Consider the following 22793-nt stretch of genomic DNA (forward strand, 5'->3'; position numbering starts at 1 on the left):
AAGATGACAGGGCAAAGCCCTTGTTCCTGAGGCCACCATCTGATGGGAGAGTTCCTACCCCAGGACATTATCTAAGGTCATTGTTTTATTTGAAGGAATTCTATCTAACATGGTATTCCAAGATTTCCTGCGCCAGAGTCACTAGGTTGGTTTTTTTAGGTGCAGATTTCTGGATAGCACCCCAGACCTATTGAATTAGACTTTCTGATGGACAAACCTTAGGAACCTGCATCTTAAAGTTGATTCTTTACACCTTCGCTCCAACAAAGGGCTAAGACTCAGCCTGGGCCAATTTCCTCACCAAAAGATGGGTTACTTGTTATGTAAAAGGGGGTGTATTTGGGGTCTCCTGGCTAGGAGACTGTCCACACTTACGGGCCTTGGCTGGGTCATGCAGGAAAAATAGTTAAGAAAGACCTTCACACTAGTTCTGATATGGCAAAAACCCAGTCTTCTGCCAACTAAACCAACCCCATAGGCCATCCAAGGCCCCAGTAAACAGATTGTCCTGGACCTCAGCCCCTATACCAGTTACAAAGAGGCTGAGCTTCTGTCACCCCAAGATAACAGGCTCCTAGGATCTTACCAATTACCCCAAAATTGAAGGCAAAAATGAGTAAGAAGTCAGTCCATTCATTCAACTGCACCCATTTTTTTCCATGAAAAAAGTACAGGGGTGAGTAGGGGGCTATGGTAACCCTGTACTTTCCACTCAACTTTGCTGTGACTCTAAAACTGCTCTAAAATTAAAGCATTTTAAAATGTAGAGGGATGCTGGCTTCTGGAGATAAGAAGGTAGGAGTATGATAGGAAGGCGGCAGTGTCCATGGCATGTACAACACGTATAGAAAGATGATTTGCTAAATCTGGAAATCATGTAGGACCTGTAGTATGTGACTAGCACCTGCTGTGAGCTGGCCACTTTCCTATAGATTGTATCATTTTATCCTCAACACAATCATGGCATCATCCCTTGTTTCATAGACTGGGACTTGAGACTCCGAGTCGGCCATTTGCCCAGAGTCCCAGCTGGTGAGTGAGTGGTACAGCCAGAAGTCACGCAGGTCTCTGAGCTCGCCTCCCTCCACCACTGCTGCCTCTCCCTCTGTTTGTACTTCATCTCATAGGCAAGGCAGCCATTGACAGCTCTCAAAGGGGGAAGTGCTGGCCTGACCTAAAAATAGTTTACATTTATCAAGCACTTAGTCAGCTACACTCTGCTAAGCACTTTACAGAGATTACCTCTTTAATCCTCACAACGACCCTATGGTTATAATTATCTCCATTTTACAGATGAGGAAACAGACTGAAGAGAGACTGTGAGGTGTTGTGAGTCACACAGCTAGTTGGTGACAGAGCCCCAAGTGGCGCCCGGGCAGCCAGTGCAAGTGCAGTCTCCACCTACCACTGCACTGTGCCCGCTGCCCCCGGGGAGCGGGGGAGGATGGGACAGGCCCTGTAAAGGTCGAGTTGATAAGACTTTACAACTCATTGAATGTGGGAGCAGAGGGAGAAAGAGCAGTTCAGGCATTGCTGTGAGTCAGCTAATCCCGGGCCCCTTCTTTGGGAACTGAATGCCCTGCGGGATGAACTGGAGGTCAGGAGCAGAGATGTCACTCAACCCACCTGACAGAAATCAGAGGTCCCTTTTGGATGGTCTGTGTTCAAGCTCTCCCTCCCTGGTGCTGTGGGGGGGTGTCGTCTCTCTCCCGAGATAACAGGGCACCTCAGTCCTCCTCCAGGGGCTATTCTGGGCTGCTCTCTGAACCTCCTCTCTCCCCCAGCCCCTACTTCAGCCTTTCTGCTGGGCGTAGCTGAGTGGAGAAGTCCAGCCCAGTTACGTAACCCTGTGGCTGGGACCCGGGAGGCCAGCCTGGGAGCAGGTGCTCAGCCCCTCCCTCATCACCAGCAGTGAAAATCTAGAGCTGGAGCTCAGCCTCTGGGAAGGCCCAGCATGGAGGCAGCCACATCTCCGGAGGTGGCCGCAGGATCCAAGCTGAAGGTGAAAGAAGCCAGCCCAGCGGATGCTGAACCACCCCAGGCTTCACCTGGACAGGGGGCTGACAGCCCCACTCCCCAGCTCCTGCCCCCTATAGAAGGTGACCCATGGCAGGTGGGGAGGATGGGGAGGCCGGGTGGTGGGAGTTGGGGAAGACATCCCCACCTTCCTGACGGCACCTCAGGTTTTTTGCAGAGCTAAAGACTTTATAGGATTGGTGCTTAGGCTGGAGATCATTCGTGGGAGCCCCCATCCCCTGTCCTTGAGGGAGTCTGACTTGCTGCTCAAATGTCCTGGCTATGTTTTTGTGTTTTAGCTGAGAAGTCAGTGATGGTGTTGGTGGCACTTTACAGTGACTAAAAATGATCTGTTTATATTTTTACCTTTTAAAAAATTGTCATAGGGACTGAGAGGACCTGATATGCCAATGGCCAGTCAGGAAGGGACTGAGGGGTGAGAGACAGTGACTGTCTGCGGAAGGAACAGGGAAATCAAATGCTATGGCAATGGGGAGGCTAAGAGTGGGGCAGCACAGTGACACTTGACCTCCTGCTGGGCAGTGCCACGGGGTCAGGACCTCCTCCAACCCCCCACTGCTCCCATAGGAGATCCTGACCTCTCAGAGTCTGAGCTCCACGGAAGTGGAGCTCTCCTGGGAGAAGCATTCGATTTCCCCTTCACGATGGTCTCTGTGTGCCTCTCAGCAAAGAGGCGTTCCCAAGTGAGGAGGTGGTTGGCACGAATTCCAACCCCGAGCTTCCTGCCGCCCATCCCGGAATGCCCCGGCTGAGGCCTCTGTAGCTAACCACTTCGTGGCGCTCACCTGAAAGTCTTAAGTGAAGAGGATGAAAAGACCACAAACAAGAAACACGTGGACTCCTAGGGCAGGAAGAGGCAGGGGAAAAAATGTACCAGACTTGGAGGCAAAGCTCTAGGCTCAATTCCCAGTGCTGCCTCTAACAGCCCTGTGACCTTGGACAAGTCACTGGACTGCTCAGTTTCCATTTTCGCTCTGTAAAATGGTGATTAATAACATCTACCTCTCAGGGTAGTTGAAAGGATTGCTGAGATGATCCAGAGTGCCTTGGAAGAGGCCAAACTAAGATGTAAGTAAATGATCAAATATTTCCAAGTGAGAGGTGAAGGCTGCGTTCTACCTCCATAGGGTTGTGTAGCAGATGCTCTCTGCCTCTTATCCTCATGGGAGAGGCCAGGTTTCCAGAAACTATTTGAATGTCAAGGGCAGAGAGCTGGCCAAGTTTGTCCCGTTGAAGATGAAGGGAGCAGAAGTTAGTGTAAATATATTAAGCTGGGGTGATTGAGGCAGAAAACCAGTTTCTTCCCTTAAAAGGCCCAGAGAATAAGTGACAGGCAGCAGGAGAATGAGAGCCAGGACTGCTGCCGTCTCGGCTCTCTCTACTGGTCTTCCCAAAACCACAAGGGAGGGCGCTCATCTCCCCCATGCTTCTCCCCTCTGGCTGCAGCCAGCTCCTGACAGCTGCTAGTCACCGGCCCACAAATGCAGCCCAAAGCCTCTTGTGTGCAGTAGCTCTGTACACTGCAGGCCTCGGGGCCACTAGCACCTAGTGGCTCAACCCAGCGGTATCCCAGAAGTCACTGGCAATAAGAACACCTTTGAATACTTTGCAAAATATATGTGCATCTGTTAACTACTTGGAAAAAAGAAGTCGTGAGTTTAAATCTTTGTTCTGTGGCCCTAGGCAAGTGAATCCACTCCTATTTTCTCATCTGTAAATTGAGGAGTTGAACTAAATCAGGGTCTTAACCTTTTGGTGGATATGGACCCTTAGGAAAATCTAATGACAGCTGTGGACTCTTGCCCCAGGAAAAATACACAAAAAAGTTCAGAGGGCCTGCAGAGCCCCAAACCCCCACCAAAGATCCTTCAGGGTGCCATGGGCCTGGACTAGATGACCCCTAAGCCCCCTGAGAGCTCCAAAGCCTTTCTTCCTCCTAACTCCTCTTCCTTACAGAGAGCTCTGGGACTGAGCATCACAGTAAGCATGTGAAAACATGGGAACTAGAGCAGGCATCAGAAATAGAAATTAGTTTGCAAGATCAAAACCAACTGCAAATGGCCAACAATGAGCTTTTAGTTTGGCAAGCCTGCTACGTGGCTAAATAAGCAGGAGTAGGTGGCCGGCATTGGTAAACAGTTCTATGTCTGTCCTCAGCACTACACTGAGCACTGTGTCCTGGAGACAAAGCTTGGCAGGGGCCAGAGAAGAGCTTCCAAAACAGGGAGAGGCTGGGGAACAAGCTGCATCCCTCCCATGGAGAAGATGGGACCCTGAGATGGAGGAGGAAGAGCCCATCTGCTGACTTCAGCGTCATCACTCCAACTGACTCTGTGTTCTCTTTCAATCTGAACTGTTCTGTGTCTTCCAGGCGTGGGAAGCTGAATCTCATGCCTAGGAGTGACCTTTCTTCCTTCCTTTCGTCCTTCCTTTCCTCCTCCTTCCTTCCACAAATATTTAGGTTGTGCCTATGATGTGCCAGGCACTCTTCTAGGTGCCAGAATTACAGAAATGAACAAAACAGGTAAAAATAACTGCCCTCATGGAAGTTAGATTCTAGTGGAGAGAGCTAGACAATAAATAAACAAGTAAAATATCTAATATGTCAGATGGTGAGAAATGCTGTGCCAAAACTAATGCAGGGACGGGGATAGCACGTGCTGCTGGTAGGAAGCATGCAGGCTTCCTGCTTCAAATGGAATATTCAGTGAAGTTCTCACTAATAAGGTGACATTTGAGCAGCAACTTAAAGGATGTGAGAAAGCAATGCATGCAGATATTTGGGGGAATATTTTCCACGCAGAGAGAACAACTGCAAAGACCCTGAGGCAGGAGTGTGCTTTATGGGTTGGGGCCATTGTGGCTATAGCACAGGGAGGGAGACAGTGGCAGTATTTCGGTCCGAGGGGTAGCATGGCCGCTGTGAAGACTTTGGTTTGTCTACGAGACAGACAGCTAGCCAGTGCAGGGACTGGGGGTAAGGACTGACAGGACCAAGTGTAGATCTTAAGGATTTTTCCAGCTGGCCATGTTAAGAATAGACTGTAGGTGGGCCTTAGACACTAGCAAGATCAACAACTGGGAATGAGAATGAGGGAGAAGGTAAGGAGGTTTTAGAAGAGAAAGGTGTGCAATAGTCACCCAGGAGAATGGGAGACCGAGTGAACTCGGGAAGTCTAGTAGAATTGTCAGAGTCCACTTGGAGGTGGTGGTCACTATTAATGGCCCTCAAGTTAAACTCCACATAATTTTGTATTTTCCCCCAGTCCTGTGACTCTGTGCAGATACAGGCACTGAGTGAGTGGGAAGTTTATTTAACAAGGGTTAGGTATTGCCAGGAGAGTGCAGTGAAGTCAAAGAGGACTCAGGGATTTGAGTGAGTGCAAGAGAGAGAGTATAATAATGACCGTGCAATCTAAGTTGGGTGGTGAAGAAAGTGCTAACATGAAAGGGGTGCTAGGTAGTGAGAGGGTGGTAGGACAATGGATCACAGATCTCAGTGGTGCCAAAGAATTGCTGGTGTTGGAGCATTAGAGGAAGTGAGCTAAAGGGATAAAGATTATATTAATTAGGTATACTAGTGAATGAAACAAATAGGTCTCAGGAATGACAGACATCTATTTCTCACTAGTGTAAGAACTAAAAACTGTATTCTGCAGATACTTCTCCTCCATGTGGTAATTCAGGGACCCAGGCCTCCTTCATCTTGGGGCTTTGCCATTCCTTAGGGCCCGTGATCATCTGTGTAGAGCTAGCAGAAGAGGAAAATAGAAATCTAACTTCTTCAAAGCCTGGGACCAGAAGTGATTTTCACCATTGCCACTTACATCTCATTGGCAAAAACTAGTCTCGTGGCCATCCAGCAAAAGGTGGCCGGGCAGCCACTTCTCAGAGATAGCTACACTATGGAAGGGGTAACATACATTTTGTTGGCCAGTTAGCCATCTCTGTTATAGAGGTGGTGATGAGATAGTGGGATGCTTGTAATTCTGATCATAGAAGGATTGTAGCTCTTGGTCTAGAGAATGGCCACAGGGACCAGTGGCTGAATTAGGAGAGGACAAAGTTATTGGAGGAGTGGTGGGCCAGATGCGAGAGACCCTACAGGGACTGGAAACATGGGTGTTGGGACCAGCAGGAGTTATGCCTGGAGCAGTGTTGGAGAGACAGTGAGCCAGGGCTAAAACCATCAAGCACTAGGGGGACGACTGTAACACAGGGATGGGGTGGGGTGGAGTCTTTTCCTCAGAGAAGTGTTGCCTGTTCCTATGTCCTTTTATTTTTTCTGACCTTAGTTTCATGGCCTTCAAGAAAGTGACACTCTTGCTCCACTCCTTTCCCATTGCACTCCTCCAGACAGGTTTCTGAGTAGACCAAGGCCACATCCTAGGCATTTGGTAATGTTTCTCTAAGAAATCCTGGTACTTCTTGGATTTCTGGAAACCTCTGGATAGTTTCAAAGCCATAGCTAGCCTCCTGCATTCACCCTCTTTTGGTAACCCTTCACCCACATAGGCATGTGTGTATGCAGGCTCTCTCTCTCACACACACACTCTCATACACACACATACACCATTCACACACACACACAGACACACGTAAACACACCCATACACACATTCATGCATGTACACAAACACACACATACACATACACTCACACACACATACATATACACTCATACAAACACACACACACACCCTCTCCACTTCTTCAGTGCTTCCATCTTGGTTCTTGGCTCTCCAGATCATAGTAACATCCGTCTGAACTATACAGTCCCTAGGGAGCTGCTGGAGAAAGACTGATACCATAAAAGGGAATTATGAGAGGATAGGAACAATTATAGAATAGTAAAACAGGCATAAACTTTAGCAGGATAAAAGTAGGGTAGGTATTAGGAGGAATTTTCTAATCAGAAGTCAAGATCTTTGGACTTGAAATAGGTTTTTTTTTTTTTTTTTCTTTTTGAGACGAAGTTTTGCTCTTATTGCCCAAGCTGGAGCACAGTGGTGCAATCTCGGCTCACTGCAACCTCTGCCTCCCAGGTTCAAGAGATTTTCCTGCCTCAGCCTCCCAAGTAGCTGGGATTACAGGTGCCCACCACCACACCCAGCTAATTTTTGTATGTTTAGTAGAGATGGGGTTTCACCATGTTGACCAGGCTGGCCTTGAACTTCTGACCTCAGGTGATCCACCCTCCTCAGCCTCCTAAAGTGCTGGGATTATAGGCGTGAGCCACCGCACCCGGCCTGTAGTAGTTTTCTCTAAGAATTTTTGAGAAAGAATTAGACAGCATTCTGTCTGAGAGAAACATTGTACTGAGAGCAGCCTAACTCAGAACCAAAGGCCCTCAAAGGACTTTTCAAGATGCCTTTTCTCTAAGACCCTATGAAGGGAGAAAACCAAACTGTGACTCTCACAGACCTGCTCTTAGAAAACCTGGGCTCTTAAAGGCCCTAGGCTTTGGTTCACATCCCTCCTGTCATCTGAGGAGGAGAAAGACCTTGGGCATCAGGGGAAGCCATGCCTCCCCAAGGTCAGTACAATTTACACCTCGCTTGACTGCGGATGTGTGAAAAGAGATGCCTCAAATGAGCCCCAGCATTCACATTCTTAGCAAAGAGTCAGATTGCGCCTGGGTTGGGTTGGAAGGTGATTGGAGAGCATGCTGTTGACCTGCTGACCGGGCATCTGAAGCTGTCACACTCTCTCCTGCCACCTCTGCACGTAATCAGCTGAGTTAGCCTCACGTCCATCCTCTGCCCTCCCACAGGGAGCCGGGAGCCTGCTGGGAGCAGAGGCCTCACCTACTCATCCTCAGAGTCCATTCTAGAGACTTAAGTTTCGTCATCTTGTCAGGAAACCCACTGATAAGCAGAGAACCGGCAATGGAGCCGTCCAGGGAGGGAGAGACCGCCACCCTCGCAGGCAGCCTCCTTCCTTACTCTCTCTGCCCAGCCAGGATCCCCTCTAGATCTCAAGGGCCAGTCTGCTCCTCTTCCCCTAACTCCCCCACCTTAGCTTATGTTCCACATAAACCGATTCCTTTCATTTTTCTCTTTAGTTCAGGTGTAAGAATGCTAACATTGTCCAAGGTGTTTTTCTAAGAAACAAAAGAAACACTAGGTGGAAACACATACATCAGCTCACAGCTACCCATAACAGCCCATTCCCTACCTGAGGTATCAGCAGGGCGGGGCTCAGCGGGCACTTCTGCCGGGTGTGAAGGCCTGGGTTCCTCTTCCCGCCTCAACACTTTGCAGTTCTTGGGTATGTCTAGCCCCCACCTTCCCTGTGGGCCTCCTCCCTCCAGGGGCAGTCCACTGTCCAAGCCCTGACTATGGTGCTCAGTGCTGGGTGGACACTGGTGGGCAAGACACAGCTAGTGCTCTGAGAATGGGTCCTTCAGACACACAGTCTTAGATGGGGAGGCAGGAGTTTCTGGTGCCAGGCACATCGTCACCGCTAGCCGGGAGGTCTCCAGAATACCGGCTTCTTTCTCGGAGCCCTCTTGCTCCCAGCATCCTTGTTCTGGTGCTTACAGTAGGCAGGCGGCACAGGGACAGCCCTCTCCCCAGCAAACGTAGGAAGGGTTATTTCCTCCCCCAACAGTCGGGAACCAAGCCCGACAAGACGAGGTTTTGACCCTCCTTTCCAAGTACGGCCCTCTTTTTCAAAACACTCTTAAGTCATATCCGCCCATTTTCAACTCCTTGGTTGCTTGCCAAGATGGCCACAGGAGAGGAGGCCATCACACAAACGCTTCTTCTGTTCTTCATGCCCCTCCCCTCCCAAGCCACCAGAGCCCAGCCGAGGGCAGCCACAGCAGGGTCACTCAGCCGCCTGGGGCTGCTGCCTCTGTGCTGAGGCAGTCAAGCCCTGAGCAGGGCAGGGGGGACGGGCACTCAGGCCCGTCAAGTCCCCTCATCACATATTCCTGAGGTGCAGTCTAAGACAGGCACAGCCTAGGTGAAAACATAAGCCACACAGCACAAAAGGAAACTGCAGAAATCAAATGGACCCTGTGCACTGTACATTGCTATTGATCTTCATTTGCGAAGGTCTCGCGACCTTGAGGTTATCATGGGGAGACTCTGGGAGTGAGGTTCTCTGGACAACGCTTGCCGATTGAGCTGGAGGAAGGACACAGAAGAAGCTCTGTTTCAGTTGCGTCACTTACATGTTTGTGTTATGTAATGTACGTATTTAAACAGTTCATCTATAAGTAAACATACATATGTCATAGTGAATGCTCAGGGAAGTATTTTCACAGAAGTGTGTGTTATCAAAGAGTCTGGAATCCACTATCAAGCAGTCATGCTGTTTGCCACAGGAATGTACCGGGGTGAAGTTCTTCCAACTGCCAAGAATGTACTGTGGCAGGAATCCTGGGTTGTCGGGAACTGAAGCACTATCACATTCTACTGAAGATAATATCAGCCAGGCGACTGCCTGTGCCTGAGAAAGGAGGAGACAGCAGCCAGGAAAAGGCCAGAAAATGGTGTCCGTCTCAGCCAGGCCCCTGAGGGAACGCAGGTGGAATATTTGTGCTTCGGCAGCTGAGACAGTGTGAGGCATCCCAAGAGGAGAGAAATGACACCTGGTCATTCTCCAAACCTACACTCAGCACTTTTCTAAGCATCTCCTGTCTTCAACCTGGAAGCCCATACACATCATCTAATCTCTACTTCTCACTGGGACAGACCTGTGAGATCAAAGGGAAATGAGTGGCAGACCTAATCTGTCCCAGAATCTGTACAAAATGATCCCCGGAAAACTGGAAGAAGACCGTGCAGGCACCCCGGAGCAGAGTGGCCATGCAGAGGAAGGGACCCAGACACATGCTGTCTCTGCAGTGACATCAGTGTTGTCTCCGTGGGCGGCTGGAGAGGCCAGGGTGTTGACTCTGCCTGCAGAATGGAGAGCATTCTCCTGAGACCCACACCTAACTGGGAGGTCAGGATTGACATGGAAAGTGGCCTTGATAAAAGGAATGGTATTAAGGACAAATGTAGAAAAGGGTGGAAAGACAAACCGCACAGACTAGGCTGGTCTGTACACAAACAGAAAAATAAAAATGCCTCCAACAGGATGGAATGCCTCCAGATGATGGAAAGTCAGCACTTCAGAGTTACAAATTAAGAGAACCGTCAGACTCGTGCCCCAGTGTTCCTTCTGCTGAGACTTTAATGTTTCCCAGGGCGTTCCTTAAGCCAACCCCTCATCCCCAAATCCCAGCAGGATGATGGGAGCACTCTTCCCCTCCACTCTAAGAAGGGCTTAATTTGGTGACCGATTCCTGGGCTACTCACCCACAGCAGGCAGCTGGATGCAGGATCTAGTTTCTCTGAGTATCCATCTCCTATTCTCTCTCTTTCCATCACTCAGAGCACCCCAAGATCTGGCTACCTCGGGCCCTGAGGCAGACCTACATCCGGAAGGTTGGGGACACAGTGAACCTACTGATCCCATTCCAGGTGATCATGCCAGCCCCATGCTGGGTCCATGTGTGGGGCCAGTGCAGGTTTTGGATTTGGAAACAGATACCAAGAGTCCTGCTAGCAGAGGGGCAATCTTCCCAGCCTTGGATAGAAGGGGTCACACCACCAGAAGTCTGAGGCCAAATGACCTCTGCACTCCTGAAGGTGGGTTTGGATAGGACTGGGTGTGCACTCATGAGATGGTGTGAGGCTAATCCATGCCCTTCAGTCTGCAGAAGCCTCGGAGTTTGCAGTTAGAAGGGTTCTTGGGAGTTTGAGTGGCTATTCAATTGGTCCCAGCTGCCCCGGGTGTTCATGACCTAAGCTCTCAGAGGTTGGGAGACTCAAAGCCATCCCTCTTTCCCAAGATCCTTAGGCTGTTGCTGAAAGGAGGAGGCCCCCGGGAGGGTCCACCAACTTCTAAATCAAGGAATGTGCAGCTCCAAGTCAAGCCTCCCTGTGGACCTGGGATGGACAGGACCCCTACAGCAGCAGGGAGAGTCGGGAAGCCTCTTGGGGCTGCTCAAAGCATTACCCTCATTCCTCAGGGCAAGCCCAAACCTCAAGCCATCTGGACACATGATGGCTGTGCCTTGGACACCAGGCGTGTGAGTGTGCGGAATGGGGAGCGAGACTCCATCCTCTTCATCCGAGAAGCCCAACGTGCTGACTCAGGTCGCTACCAACTCCGTGTGCAGCTGGGTGGGCTGGAGGCCACCGCCACCATTGACATCCTGGTGATTGGTACGGTGGGGGAAGTGGGAAATGGGGGGGTCCTCAGGAACTCCCTCTCCAGGCTGAAGAGGAGCCAGCTCAGAGAGCTGGGGAAGCTGGGGCAAGGCTCCCACATCGTGTCTGGGACACAGGGTGGGCGCAGGAGGGGTAGCTGAGCAGAAAAACGGGCCAGGGCACTCCTGAAGTGACTTCAGTGCATGTGGGATGTTCCACGCCCACTGCCATGGCTTTGCCCTTTCAGAGAGGCCAGGCCCTCCTCAGAGTATTAAGCTGGTGGACGTTTGGGGCTTCAACGCTACGCTGGAATGGACACCTCCCCAAGATACGGGGAATACAGCACTTCTGGGATACACGGTGCAGAAGGCTGACACAAAATCCGGGGTGAGGCCAGCTGAGAAGGAAGGAGGGTGGAAGAGGGCATGCTGGGACAGGCCTCTGGTAGCTCCACATGGGGTGGCTGATTTCTGGCATCATGTTCGGCCCCGCAGCTGTGGTTCACGGTGCTAGAGCACTATCACCGCACCAGCTGCATCGTCTCTGACCTCATCATCGGCAACTCCTATGCCTTCCGTGTCTTTGCTGAAAACCAGTGCGGACTCAGTGAAACGGCCCCCATCACCACGGACCTCGCCCACATCCAGAAAGCAGGTAAGGGAGGCACAGGGACCATGAGCTGGGAAGACTTAAGGATAGGCCGGGCACAGTGGCTCATGCCTCTAATTCCAGCACTTTGAGAGGCCAAGGCAGGCGGATCACCTGAGGTCAGGAGTTCGAGACCAGCCTGGCCAACATGGTGAAACCTCATCTCTACTAAAAATACAAAAATTAGACAGGCATGGTGGCGCACGCCTGTACTCCCAGCTACTCATGAGGCTAAGGCAGGAGAATTGCTTGAACTTGGGAGTTGGAGGTTGCAGTGAGCTGAGATTGTGCCACTGCACTCCAGTCTGCGCAAAAGAATGAGACTCCATCTCAAAAGAAAAAAAAAAAAAATACTAAGGATAAAGAGTCGATGAGGGCTGGGATCTCAAAAGCTACATCCCAGCCCCTCTTGGTGCCCTTAGCTACTGTTTACAAGACCAAGGGGTTTGCCCAACGAGACTTCTCTGAAGCCCCAAAGTTTACCCAGCCTCTGGCCGACTGCACTACAGTTACCGGCTATAATACCCAGCTCTTCTGCTGTGTCCGCGCCTCTCCCCGGGTGAGTGGGGGCTCTGGGGGGCACTGTGCTGAGCTGCTTCTTGTTCCTGCCTGTCCTAACCTAAGCTGAGTTGCAGAGCACTGTAACATAACATCTGTTACCATCACCGCCATCTGCCTCTTCTACAGCACGGTATTTAGGAACAGTCGGGGTGCTTGGAGTCCAAGACGGACTGATGAGAATGACATTTCCTTTTGAATGTTTGTTTCTCATATATGAAGGTGTTGCTTACTGACCTGCTGGCAATTAGGCATGCGCTTCAAGTTGTTTCTCTGGTAGGAGTGACAGAGTCCCGGTGGTTTCTCCTTCCCATGCATACCTCATCCCATCAGGGCCGTGCAGATGCAAGCTGCCTAGAGTTCAGCCTTTGGCCACAACCCTGAGCAAGGCTCTCTGTCTATTTATAATCTAGTCATCATGCTCCACACACAGCATAAACACCATTAACAACCTGTACCAAGAATCTTTTGGGTTTTGAGTCTGGGCCAGACTACATGGAGATAACATCTCAGAAGGGGCATATCAAGAGCCCACTCTAGAAGCTACTCTCTAACCAGATGGGACAGAGGCAACTCACAAGTCAGCAGTGGGAACAGAATACAAATGGTTCACAAGAGGTGAGCCTGATGCTCAGTGCTTCTGATCCATAAAGGGGCTGCCTGAGAGCACAGAACAAAAGTTAGCAGTTTTCTTCCAGTCAGAAGTACTGGTGAAAAAAGTGAAGTTTCAGGTGCTATTTTCAACCAAGAGAAGGAGCTTGGGGGACTGCTGATGGTACTGGAAGGGGAACCCCCTTCCCACAACATAAGGAACAGGGAGCCTTCCAGAAAGCCATTATCTCTATGTAGACAGAGTCCCAGAAACTGAGCACAGAAAGACTATTGGTTCTTACCCTCGCCCCTCCTTGCTGCCTCCCTCATCTTTGTCTTCCAGCCCAAGATCATCTGGCTGAAGAACAAGATGGATATCCAAGGCAACCCTAAGTACAGAGCCCTGACTCACCTGGGAATCTGCTCCTTAGAGATCCGCAAGCCCGGTCCCTTTGATGGAGGCATCTATACCTGCAAGGCGGTGAACCCCCTAGGGGAGGCATCTGTGGACTGTCGGGTGGATGTGAAAGGTAAGGGCAAGAGGAGAACTAGTGCCTTAGGGTGCCAGTCACCTCCTCTCCCCACTGGTGGAAGAGTCAGGGAACAGAGACGCAAGCCTAGGTGGAGAAGGGGTTCCTCCGCTGGACTCTTTCATCACTGTCATCATCAGGATGTATTGAGGGAGACATTTTAATTATCTACTATCTCATTTCTCTCCATCACAATTCAATAATATAGGAAGAATTGTTATTTCCATTTTGCAAAAGAGAAGACGAAAGTACAGGGAGGGAACTGGTTTGCCCAAGATTCCCAGTGTCAGTTAATTGATCACCTGGCACTGGTGGAAATCGCCCAGGTCTCCCGGTCCTCGCTCAGCTCATTTTTCTTTATGCTGTGCAATCTTCCGACTCAGCCTAGGAAAGCTGCAGCTGTTTGTCGGGCTTTATTTCACTTCCCCTCCGGTTTGTTTATAGGTAATATTGCATATCCTCTCTACTTCCTTAAAGTATTTAATCACTTATCTATACCTGTGACCTGTTCAGATCTCTATCATTATGTTTAACATACTGTTTTATAATTATCTATTTATAGATATGTTTCCCTATTAAATTATAAGCATTTTGAGGGTAGGGACATTGTCTTATGTGCCTTTGTCCCCCCAGTGTCTAGCCCAGTTTCTGACACACAGTAGGCACTCTAAATGTTTGTTGCATGAATCGAGAATGAATGAGCCCTTACATGTCCTGTTCTTCTCTATGTATAGACTACCTAATTAGCACCATTGACTCCCCAAAAACCTGAAATAGAATATTCCTAATGCTCTGAAAGAAGGTTTCTCAGAGATTTCTGAGATGTTAACACTGAGAAATGTCCGAATTATTGCAGTTCCTAATTGAGGACACCGAAGAAGGCGTGGTACTCTGACAAAGGTAAGTAAAGAGAGGCAAGATGTCTCACTGGATTAGTTCCGTTTATGGCCTGTGTTGTTGAGTCAGGGACAGAGGTGCATTTCCTGAGCCTTTTGGTCACGTATCCACTGGTGGCCGCTTTTGTTGTAACCTTTTTTTTTTTTTTTTTTGAGATGATGTCTTGCTCTGTTGGCCAGGCTGGAGTGCAGTGGTGCCATCTCGGCTCACTGCAACCTCTGCCTCCTGGGTTCAAGCAATTCTGGTGCCTCAGCCTCTCGAGTAGCTGGGATTACAGGTGGCCGCCACCATGCCTGGCTAATTTTTCTACTTTTAGTAGTGATGGAGTTTCACCATGTTGGCCAGGCTGGTCTCGAACTCCTGACCTCAAGTGATCCACCCACCTTGGCCTCCCAAAGTGCTGGGATTACAGGTGAGAGCTGACATGCCCAGCTGTTGTAACCATTTTTATTTTTATTTTTATTTTTATTTATTTATTTATTTAGAGACACAGTCTCACTTTGTCGTCCAGGCCAGAGTGCAGTGGTGCTATCTCGGCTCACTGCAAGCTCTGCCTCCCAGGTTCATGCCATTCTCCTGCCTCAGCCTCCAGAGTAGCTGGGACTACAGGCGCCCGCCACCATGCCCGGCTTTTTTTTTTTTTTTTTTTTTTTTTTTTTTTTTTTTAGTAGAGACGGGGTTTCACCGTGTTGACCAGGATGGTCTTGAGCTCCTGACCTCATGATCCACCCACCTTGGCTTCCCAAAGTGCTGGGATTACAGGCGTGAGCCACCGCACCCAGCCTGTTGTAACCATTTTTAAAAGCGAATACTGTCATCCCTCTGGAGAGAAATTATACTGGATGCAGTCTGCTTTTGTCATATCCTTTCTACGTCTGCACTCCTCAAGTCGATGGTAGGAATTAAACCTAATGAATGGTCCTCTGAAGAAGAGTGACAGCATCCACCTAATCATAAGGAGGTTCTGTGGGAGGGAGCTGGGCAGGTATTGTAGGAAAAGATGTCAAGGGAACAATTCAGAGTGCAGGAACCCACAAGAGTCACAGCACCTTATGCCTGTGGGGTGTGTAAGGACAGGGGAGGCTGCTCCTGCTGACTGAGTAAACACCTCAGGATCATAAGCATGGTAAAAAAAAAAAATGGATTAATATATTTGTTTTTTACTTTGAAGCTTATGGATTCCTGCCCTTCCAAGAGAAGAAAATCCTCCTTCTCATTTATGTCAATTATAATTTAACCTTTAGGTGTGTGGTCCCAAGCAGCACATTATTGGCAAAAGGCAACTCAGCTCATCATTTAGAACTTGACAACTCTTTTAGATTTTCTGTCATTCACAGTAGCTATGTTGTGTACAAAGTGATGCATAAGGTGAAAAAGAAGTTTGAGACAGAACTAAAGAGAACAAGTTCCCAGTGTCCTCTCTGACTTGTAGCTGCTGGCTGATGGAAATTGGAAAAGAATTTGATCCCATAAGACATTTATTTAAGGCTCTCACTGGTATGTAGCAAATGAAAGCCTAAAGGGATGCGTTACAAGTACAGACTTCTCAGGAAAGCGCTCTCTGACAGTCGGCTTGCAGAGACAGCTCTCCCTCCCTCACCTCCCTCTCTGTGTTAATGATACTTGTGTTCGTGTTAGTTGCTCCTTTCCCTCTCTCACAGCCAGTGCCCAGCAATGAAGTGAATTCATGGCACAAGAGCCAGGTACCGTGACAACAGTGCCCTCAGCAGCCTGGTGTCCTCTGGCCATTTGCTGTCATGGCTACAAAGTGCTCCCTCTTTTCAGTGCCTCCAGGAAGCCCGCCAGTGGTGAGACTGTGTCCTCAAGGAGCTTCGGCACCATGTCTGGTTTGGATTCATCTAAATAAATATGTGGTTCCCCAGTGCCTAAGTGTCCCTGTATTTGAGACTTTCTATGAAACATTTGGAAAGTTGCCATCCTTTAGCCAGGCTGTAAGGAACCACAGGGCCTTAAGACTCCCCTTTATCTTCCCACATCCACATTCTCTTCCACAGAGGTTTCTAACACTGTCCTTTTCCCTAGACATCTACGACACAACTGAATTCAACCCTCCTCAGTACTAAGTGCTGGAAAGAGATGCCGAAGATGACTTGCTCTCTGCCTCTATGGGCTTTCCAATTTAAGTTGGGATAACAGGACGCACATCCACCACAAAGAGGCAAACAGCAGAACACAAATATGCACATAGCTAATTATAGACAGAGCCCCAAGAACTGAGGGCTGGAATGATATGCAAGAAATTGGAGGGCTGGGCAATGTGGCTCATGCCTGTAATCCCAGAATTTTGGGAAGCCAAGGCAGATGGATCACTTGAGGTCAGGAGTTCGAGACAAGCCCCGCCAACATGGTGAAACCCCATCTCTATAAAAATACAAAAATTAGGCTGGGTATGGCGTCTCATGCCCGTAATCTCAGCACTTTGTGAGGTCGAGGCAGGCGGATCACTTGAGGTTAAGAGTTCAAAACCAGCCTGGCCAACACGGTAAAGCCCTGTCTTTACTAAAAATACAACAAAATGGACAGGTATGGTGGCGGGCGCCTCTAATCCCAGCTACTCAGGACGCTGAGGGAGGAGAATTGCTTGAACCCAGGAGGCGGAGCTTGCAGTAAGCCGAGATCATGCCACTGCACTCCAGCCTGGGTGACAGAGCGAGACTCCACCTCAAAAAAAAAAAAAAAAAAAAAAAAAAAAAAAAGCAAAGAAATTGGAGCAGTGTCTCATTAAACTCAGGGAAAGAATAAAGGTGAAGTTCCCTTGATTATCTTTGTTTTCATTCTGATGACAAATAAGATATTGAAGGTGTTCTGTGATAGAATCTGCAGAAGATGATAACAGTTCCTCTTATCTTTGTATGAGCATGGTGCTCCTCTTAACAAGAGTTGGAGTCTATTTCCCCTTCCCTTGAATCATGTGACTTGCTTTAACAGAAAGAATGTAGCAGAAGTGATGTGGCACCAGTCCAGGCCTGGGCCTTAAGAGGTACCTTAGTTTCTGCTTTTGCTCTTAGAAGTAAGCTCCCATGTAAAGGATCTCAGGCTAGATTACCAAATTATGAGAGGTCACATGGAAGACAACCGAGCATCCCCACTGAGAGCCAGCACCATGGCCCCATACACACGTGGCCACCTTGGACCCTAGAACCCCAGTCAAGCCCAATCAACACCTTGTAGAGTAGAAACAAATCACCCCTGGAGAGCCCTGCCCAAATTATAAAATCATGAGCAAATAAATAGTGGCTGTTGTTTCAAGCTACTAAATTTTGAAGTGGTTTGCTATATAATCATAGATTACTGAAACAACCTTCTATGCAACAGGCACTGAACTAAGTGCTTTATCTCTTTTAATCTTCATTTTACAAATGAGGACGTTGAAGCTCATAAGTTGTCCCCAGTCATGCAGCTGGTAAGCAGCAGAGCTAGGATTTGAACCAGGTCTGTCTGACTCCAAGGCTTTCCTGTTTTCCCTCATCCCTTTTATCTGGCAATCCCCACTGTAGAGGGTCTGGGTTGGAATCATGCGTTTAAGAAAGAAAATATTTCCATGAGGCAATACATATTAGGAAAGGTTTTGAGGAGGTTGGGGAAGTGATTTGGCTGAGCAGAATGTGAACGGCTTTTTTGTTCAGACCAAAGGTCTATTTTCAGTTGAGGCAAAGTATCTATTCCAGTCCTCAACTGAAGTTCCACAAGAATTAAGCCTCCATGCCATAAGGCATCCTTGGTGTCATAAATTAACTTATTTCTATGCAATTAGAATGTTACTGGGTATATACTATCCCTTTGGAAACTGAGAAAATAGCCATGTAAATCATTAGTAGGGAACCCCTGCTTGAGAGTGTTGGGGGAGGGACCAGAGTCCAGTGACAGCCAGCCATGTACACAATGGCGAAGAGGCCTCCCTCCAGTGGAAGCAGGACCTAGGTCAGGAAGGGGTGAAATACCCCCAGTTACGATGCCCTGAGGATAAGTCAGACCTTTGGCCTCAGCTCACAGCCCCTTCCCTCTGCTGTTCCCTGAATTACTCAAGGGCCATCCCTTAAAGATTATATATTCCCAAATTTCATGGTGAAGAAATAAAATTACACTGCCCAAAACCTCCAGCCACATTCTGCATTGAAGGAGAAGCACGCTGGAGTCCTTACTGTTCTCATTTATGCATCTGACACTTAAGGAAGACTTCTGAGTTCAGGCCTACTATGTGGCTGGGAGAGGTGGAATTTCTTTCTTTCTTTCTTTTCTCTCTTTTTCTTTTTTTGAGACAGAGTCTCGCTCTGTCACCCAGGCTGGAGTGCAGTGGCATGATCTTGGCTCACTGCAACCTCAAACTCCCGGGTTCAAGCGATTCTCCTGCCTCAGCCTCCCATGTAGCTGGGACTACAGGCACGTGCCACCAGACTCGGCTAATTTTTTGTATTTTTAGTAGAGATGGGGTTTCACTGTGTTAGCCAGAATGGTCTTGATCTCCTGATCTTGTGATCCGCCTGCCTCGGCCTCCCAAAGTGCTGGGATTACAGGCGTGAGCCACCACGCCTGGCCAGAATTTCTTCATTAATTCATTATTTATCCAAAAACTTAAACACCTATTCCTACATGTCATTTTGGGGTTGAGGTGAGGAAAACAAATATCAATATTTCCCAGATTACTGGCTGGGCGAAGAATTTTCGTGCCTGAAAGCTATACTTTCTGGCTTTGCTGTCTTTCTAATGGAGGTAAAAGTAGTTCTGTTGCCTTTTTTTTTTTCCTGGTACTGCAACAGCTTTCAAAATCATAATTTGGGATGGGCACGGTGGCTCACGTCTGTAATCCCAACACTTTGGGAGGCCGAGGTGGGCAGATCATCTGAGGTCAGGATTTCGAGACCAGCCTGACCAACATGCTGAAACCTCGTCTCTACTAAAAATACAAAACTAGGCGGGTGTGGTGGCACATGCCTGTAATCCCAGCTACTCAGGAGGCTGAGGCAGGAGAATTGCTTGAACCCAGGAGGCGGAAGCTGTAATGAAATGAGATCGTACCATTGCACTCCAGCCTGGGCCACAGAGCAAAACTCTTGTCTCAAAAAAAAAAAAAAATCATAAATTGGTGGAGTTTCCTTAGGAGAAATTAACTTCCAGTTTGCTAAAACTTCCTCCTCTACTCATCTAAGGATGGATGAAGTGTTGAGTTTCTCTACTCAGGATGCTCTGAGGGGAAGAAGGAACGCAGTTCATTAACAGCTTCTTCCCCTCTGATCTCCACTTTGCTACTACTTGCCTGGAGAGAGGGAAGCCCTACTTGGCTCTGATTTTCCCACCCTCCATGTACCCTAAATCTTGCAAGCAACTGACATTCCATCTTCATTAGCAGAAGAGGCAATCCTCTTCTCTCTGCTCTTCCTCACATAAACTTGCAAGTTCTGGGTCTTCCCACCCTAAATTCTAATAGGCTCTGTCCATGAAAAGAGTTAAACTCTATAAAATATTTGAAGAGATTTCTTCTGAGCCAAGTATGAGTGACCACGGTCCCCTGACACAGCCCCAGAAGATCCTGACAACATGTGCCCAAAGTGGTTGGGCTATGGCTTGGTTTTAATCATTTCAGGGAGACATCAGACATCAATCAATACATGTGAGATGTACATTGATTCAGCCTGAAATGCCGGGCAACTTGAAGTGTGGGTGGAGGGGCTTCCAGGTCATAGGCAGATTCAAAGGTTTTCTGCCGGGCGCAGTAGCTCACGCCTGTAATCCCAGCACTTTGGGAGGCCGAGGAGGGCAGATCACGAGGTCAGGAGATCGAGACCATCCTGGCTAACATGGTGAAATCCCGTCTCTACTAAAAGTACAAAAAATTAGCCAGGTGTGGTGGTGGGCACCTGTAGTCACAGCTACTTGGGAGGCTGAGGCAGGAGAATGGCGTGAACCCAGGAGGCGGAGCTTGCAGTGAGCCTAGATCACGCCACTGCACTCTAGCCTGGGCGACAGAGTGAGACTCCATCTCAAAAAAAAAAAAAAAAAAAAAAAAAAGGGTTTTCTGATTGGCAATTGGTTAAAAGAGTTATTATCCAAGACCTGGAACCAATTGAAAGGAATGTCTGGGTTAAGATAAAAAGTTATGGAGACCAAGGATTTATTATGCAGGTGAAGCCTCCAGGTAGCAGACTTCAGAGCTCTTATCAGACCTAAAAAGGTGCCAGACTCCTAGTTCTCTCCTGGATCAGGGAAAAGACGTGGGAAGGAATGGGAATTCTCTACAGAATGTAGATCTTCCCCACAAGAGACAGCTCTGCAGGGCCATTTCAAAATATGTCAAAGAAATATATTTTGGTAAGAGCTAAGTTATGAGAACACAAAGGCATAAGAATGATACAATGGACTTTGGGGACTCAGGGGAAACGGTGGGGTGGGGTGAGGGATAAAAGACTACAAATTAGGCCGGGCGTGGTGGCTCACGCTTGTAATCCCAGCACTTTGGGAGGCCGAGGCGTGCGGATCACGAGGTCAGGAGATCGAGACCACGGTGAAACCCCATCTCTACTAAAAATACAAAAAAAAAATTAGCCGGGCGTGGTGGCGGGCACCTGTAGTCCCAGCTACTCGGGAGGCTGAGGCAGGAGAATGGCGTGAACCCAGGAGGCAGAGCTTGCAGTGAGCCGAGATCACGCCACTGCACTCCAGCCTGGGCAGCAGAGCGAGACTCCGTCTCAAAAAAAAAAAAAAAAAAAAAGACTACAAATTGGGTGCAATGTACACTGCTTGGGTGATGGGTGCACCAAAATCTCAGAAATCACCATAAAGAACTTATTCATGTAACCAAACCCCACCTGTTCCCCAAAGACCTATTGAAAATATATATATATTGCACTGGTGAAGTCTCATGTACATTGCCCATAACCGGATCCCAAAGGACAGGAGTTATTTAGAGCAGATGAGTGAATTTGCAGCATCTTTTACGATAAATTTTGTGGGCCGGGTGCGGTGGCTCATGCCTGTAATCCCAGCACTTTGGGAAGCCAAGGGGGGCGGATCACGAGGTCAGGAGATTGAGACCATCTTGGCTAACATGGTGAAACCCCGTCTCCACTAAAAATACAAAAAAATAGCCAGGCGTGGTGGCAGGCGCCTGTAGTCCCAGCCACCTGAGGCAGGAGAATGGCACGAACCCGGGAAGTGGAGCTTACAGTCAGCCGAGATCGCGCCACTGGACTCCAGCCTGGGCAACACAGTGAGACTCTGTCTCAACAACAACAACAACAAAAGAAAAAAAAAAAAGAACAATAAGTTTTGTGCTTCATTTGCTTCTAAAAAAAGAAAAAGTAAAGAAAAATATATTTTGAGGTAAAATAATTTCTTTCAGGGCCTACTGTCTGTCATGTGATACTATACTAGAATCAGGCTGGAATTTGGCGTCTTATTGTCAGAGGCGTTTGGACCAGAGCAATTCCATCTTGAATAGGGCCTGGGTAAAATAAGGCTGAGACTTACTGGGCTGCATTCCCAGACAGGAATTCTAAGTAACAAGATGAGATCCTAAGGAGGTCAGCACAAGATACAGGTCATAAAAATCTTGCTGATGAAATAGGTTGCAGTAAAGAAGCCGGCTGAAACCCACCAAAACCAAGACAATGATGAGAGTGACCTCACTGCTACACTCCCACTAGCACCATGACAGTTTACCAATGCCATGGCAACATCCAGAAGTTACCCTATATGGTCTAAAAAAAGGAGGCATGAATAATCCACCCCTTGTTTAGCATATCATCAAGAAATAATTATAAAAATGGGCAACCACCAGCCCTCGGGCTGCTCTGCCTATAGAGTAGCCATTCTTTATTCCTTTACTTTCTTAATCAACTTGCTTTCACTTTATGGACTCGCCTTGAATTCTTTCTTGTGTGAGATCCAAGAACCCTCAGTTGGGGTGTGGATTGGGACCCCTTTCCAGTAATATTATTACTACAAAAAGTCTGTTTCTGGCCAAGCATGGTGGTTCATCCCTGTAATCCCAGCACTTTGGGAGGCCAAGGTGGGTGGATCACCCGAGGCAGATCACGGCCATGGCGAAACACCGTCTCTACTAAAAATACAAAAATTAGCTCGGCTTGGTGGCGTGTGCCTGTAATCCCAGCTACTCGGGAGGCTGAGACGGGAGAATCGCTTGAACTCAGGAGGCAGAGGTTGCAATGAGCTGAGATTGCACCACTGCACTCCAGCCTGGGCAACAAAGTGAGACTCCATCTCAAAAAAAAAAAAAAAGTCTGTTTCCTTAGCCTTAAGATCTTTGTGGTGGTGTTGTTGTTGTTGTTTGTTTTTTTGTTTTTCA

The 22793-nt window shown here is 48.4% G+C and overlaps 1 protein-coding gene across 2 annotated transcripts; it reads left to right on the forward strand.

Moving 5' to 3' along the window:
* The first annotated feature begins 1904 nt into the window (after positions 1-1904).
* Positions 1905-16355, forward strand: MYBPHL (myosin binding protein H like). 2 transcript variants are annotated; one of them, XM_003267890.2, is made up of 9 exons: positions 1905-2099; positions 10426-10514; positions 11066-11261; positions 11494-11633; positions 11741-11900; positions 12317-12453; positions 13387-13573; positions 14430-14473; positions 16132-16355. In XM_003267890.2, exons 1-8 carry the CDS (start codon positions 1955-1957, stop codon positions 14438-14440), a joined length of 1065 nt encoding a protein of 354 aa, XP_003267938.1. In that variant the 5' UTR covers positions 1905-1954; the 3' UTR covers positions 14441-14473; positions 16132-16355. The 2 variants fall into 2 exon arrangements, with proteins under 2 accessions (XP_003267938.1, XP_004090044.1); XM_004089996.2 differs by having other exon boundaries at positions 1934-2099; positions 11066-11192.
* Positions 16356-22793: the final 6438 nt, after the last annotated feature.

Source organism: Nomascus leucogenys, chromosome 12 (genome assembly GCF_006542625.1).
Source record: "Nomascus leucogenys isolate Asia chromosome 12, Asia_NLE_v1, whole genome shotgun sequence".
In the NCBI taxonomy this organism is placed as follows: Eukaryota; Metazoa; Chordata; class Mammalia; order Primates; family Hylobatidae; genus Nomascus; species Nomascus leucogenys.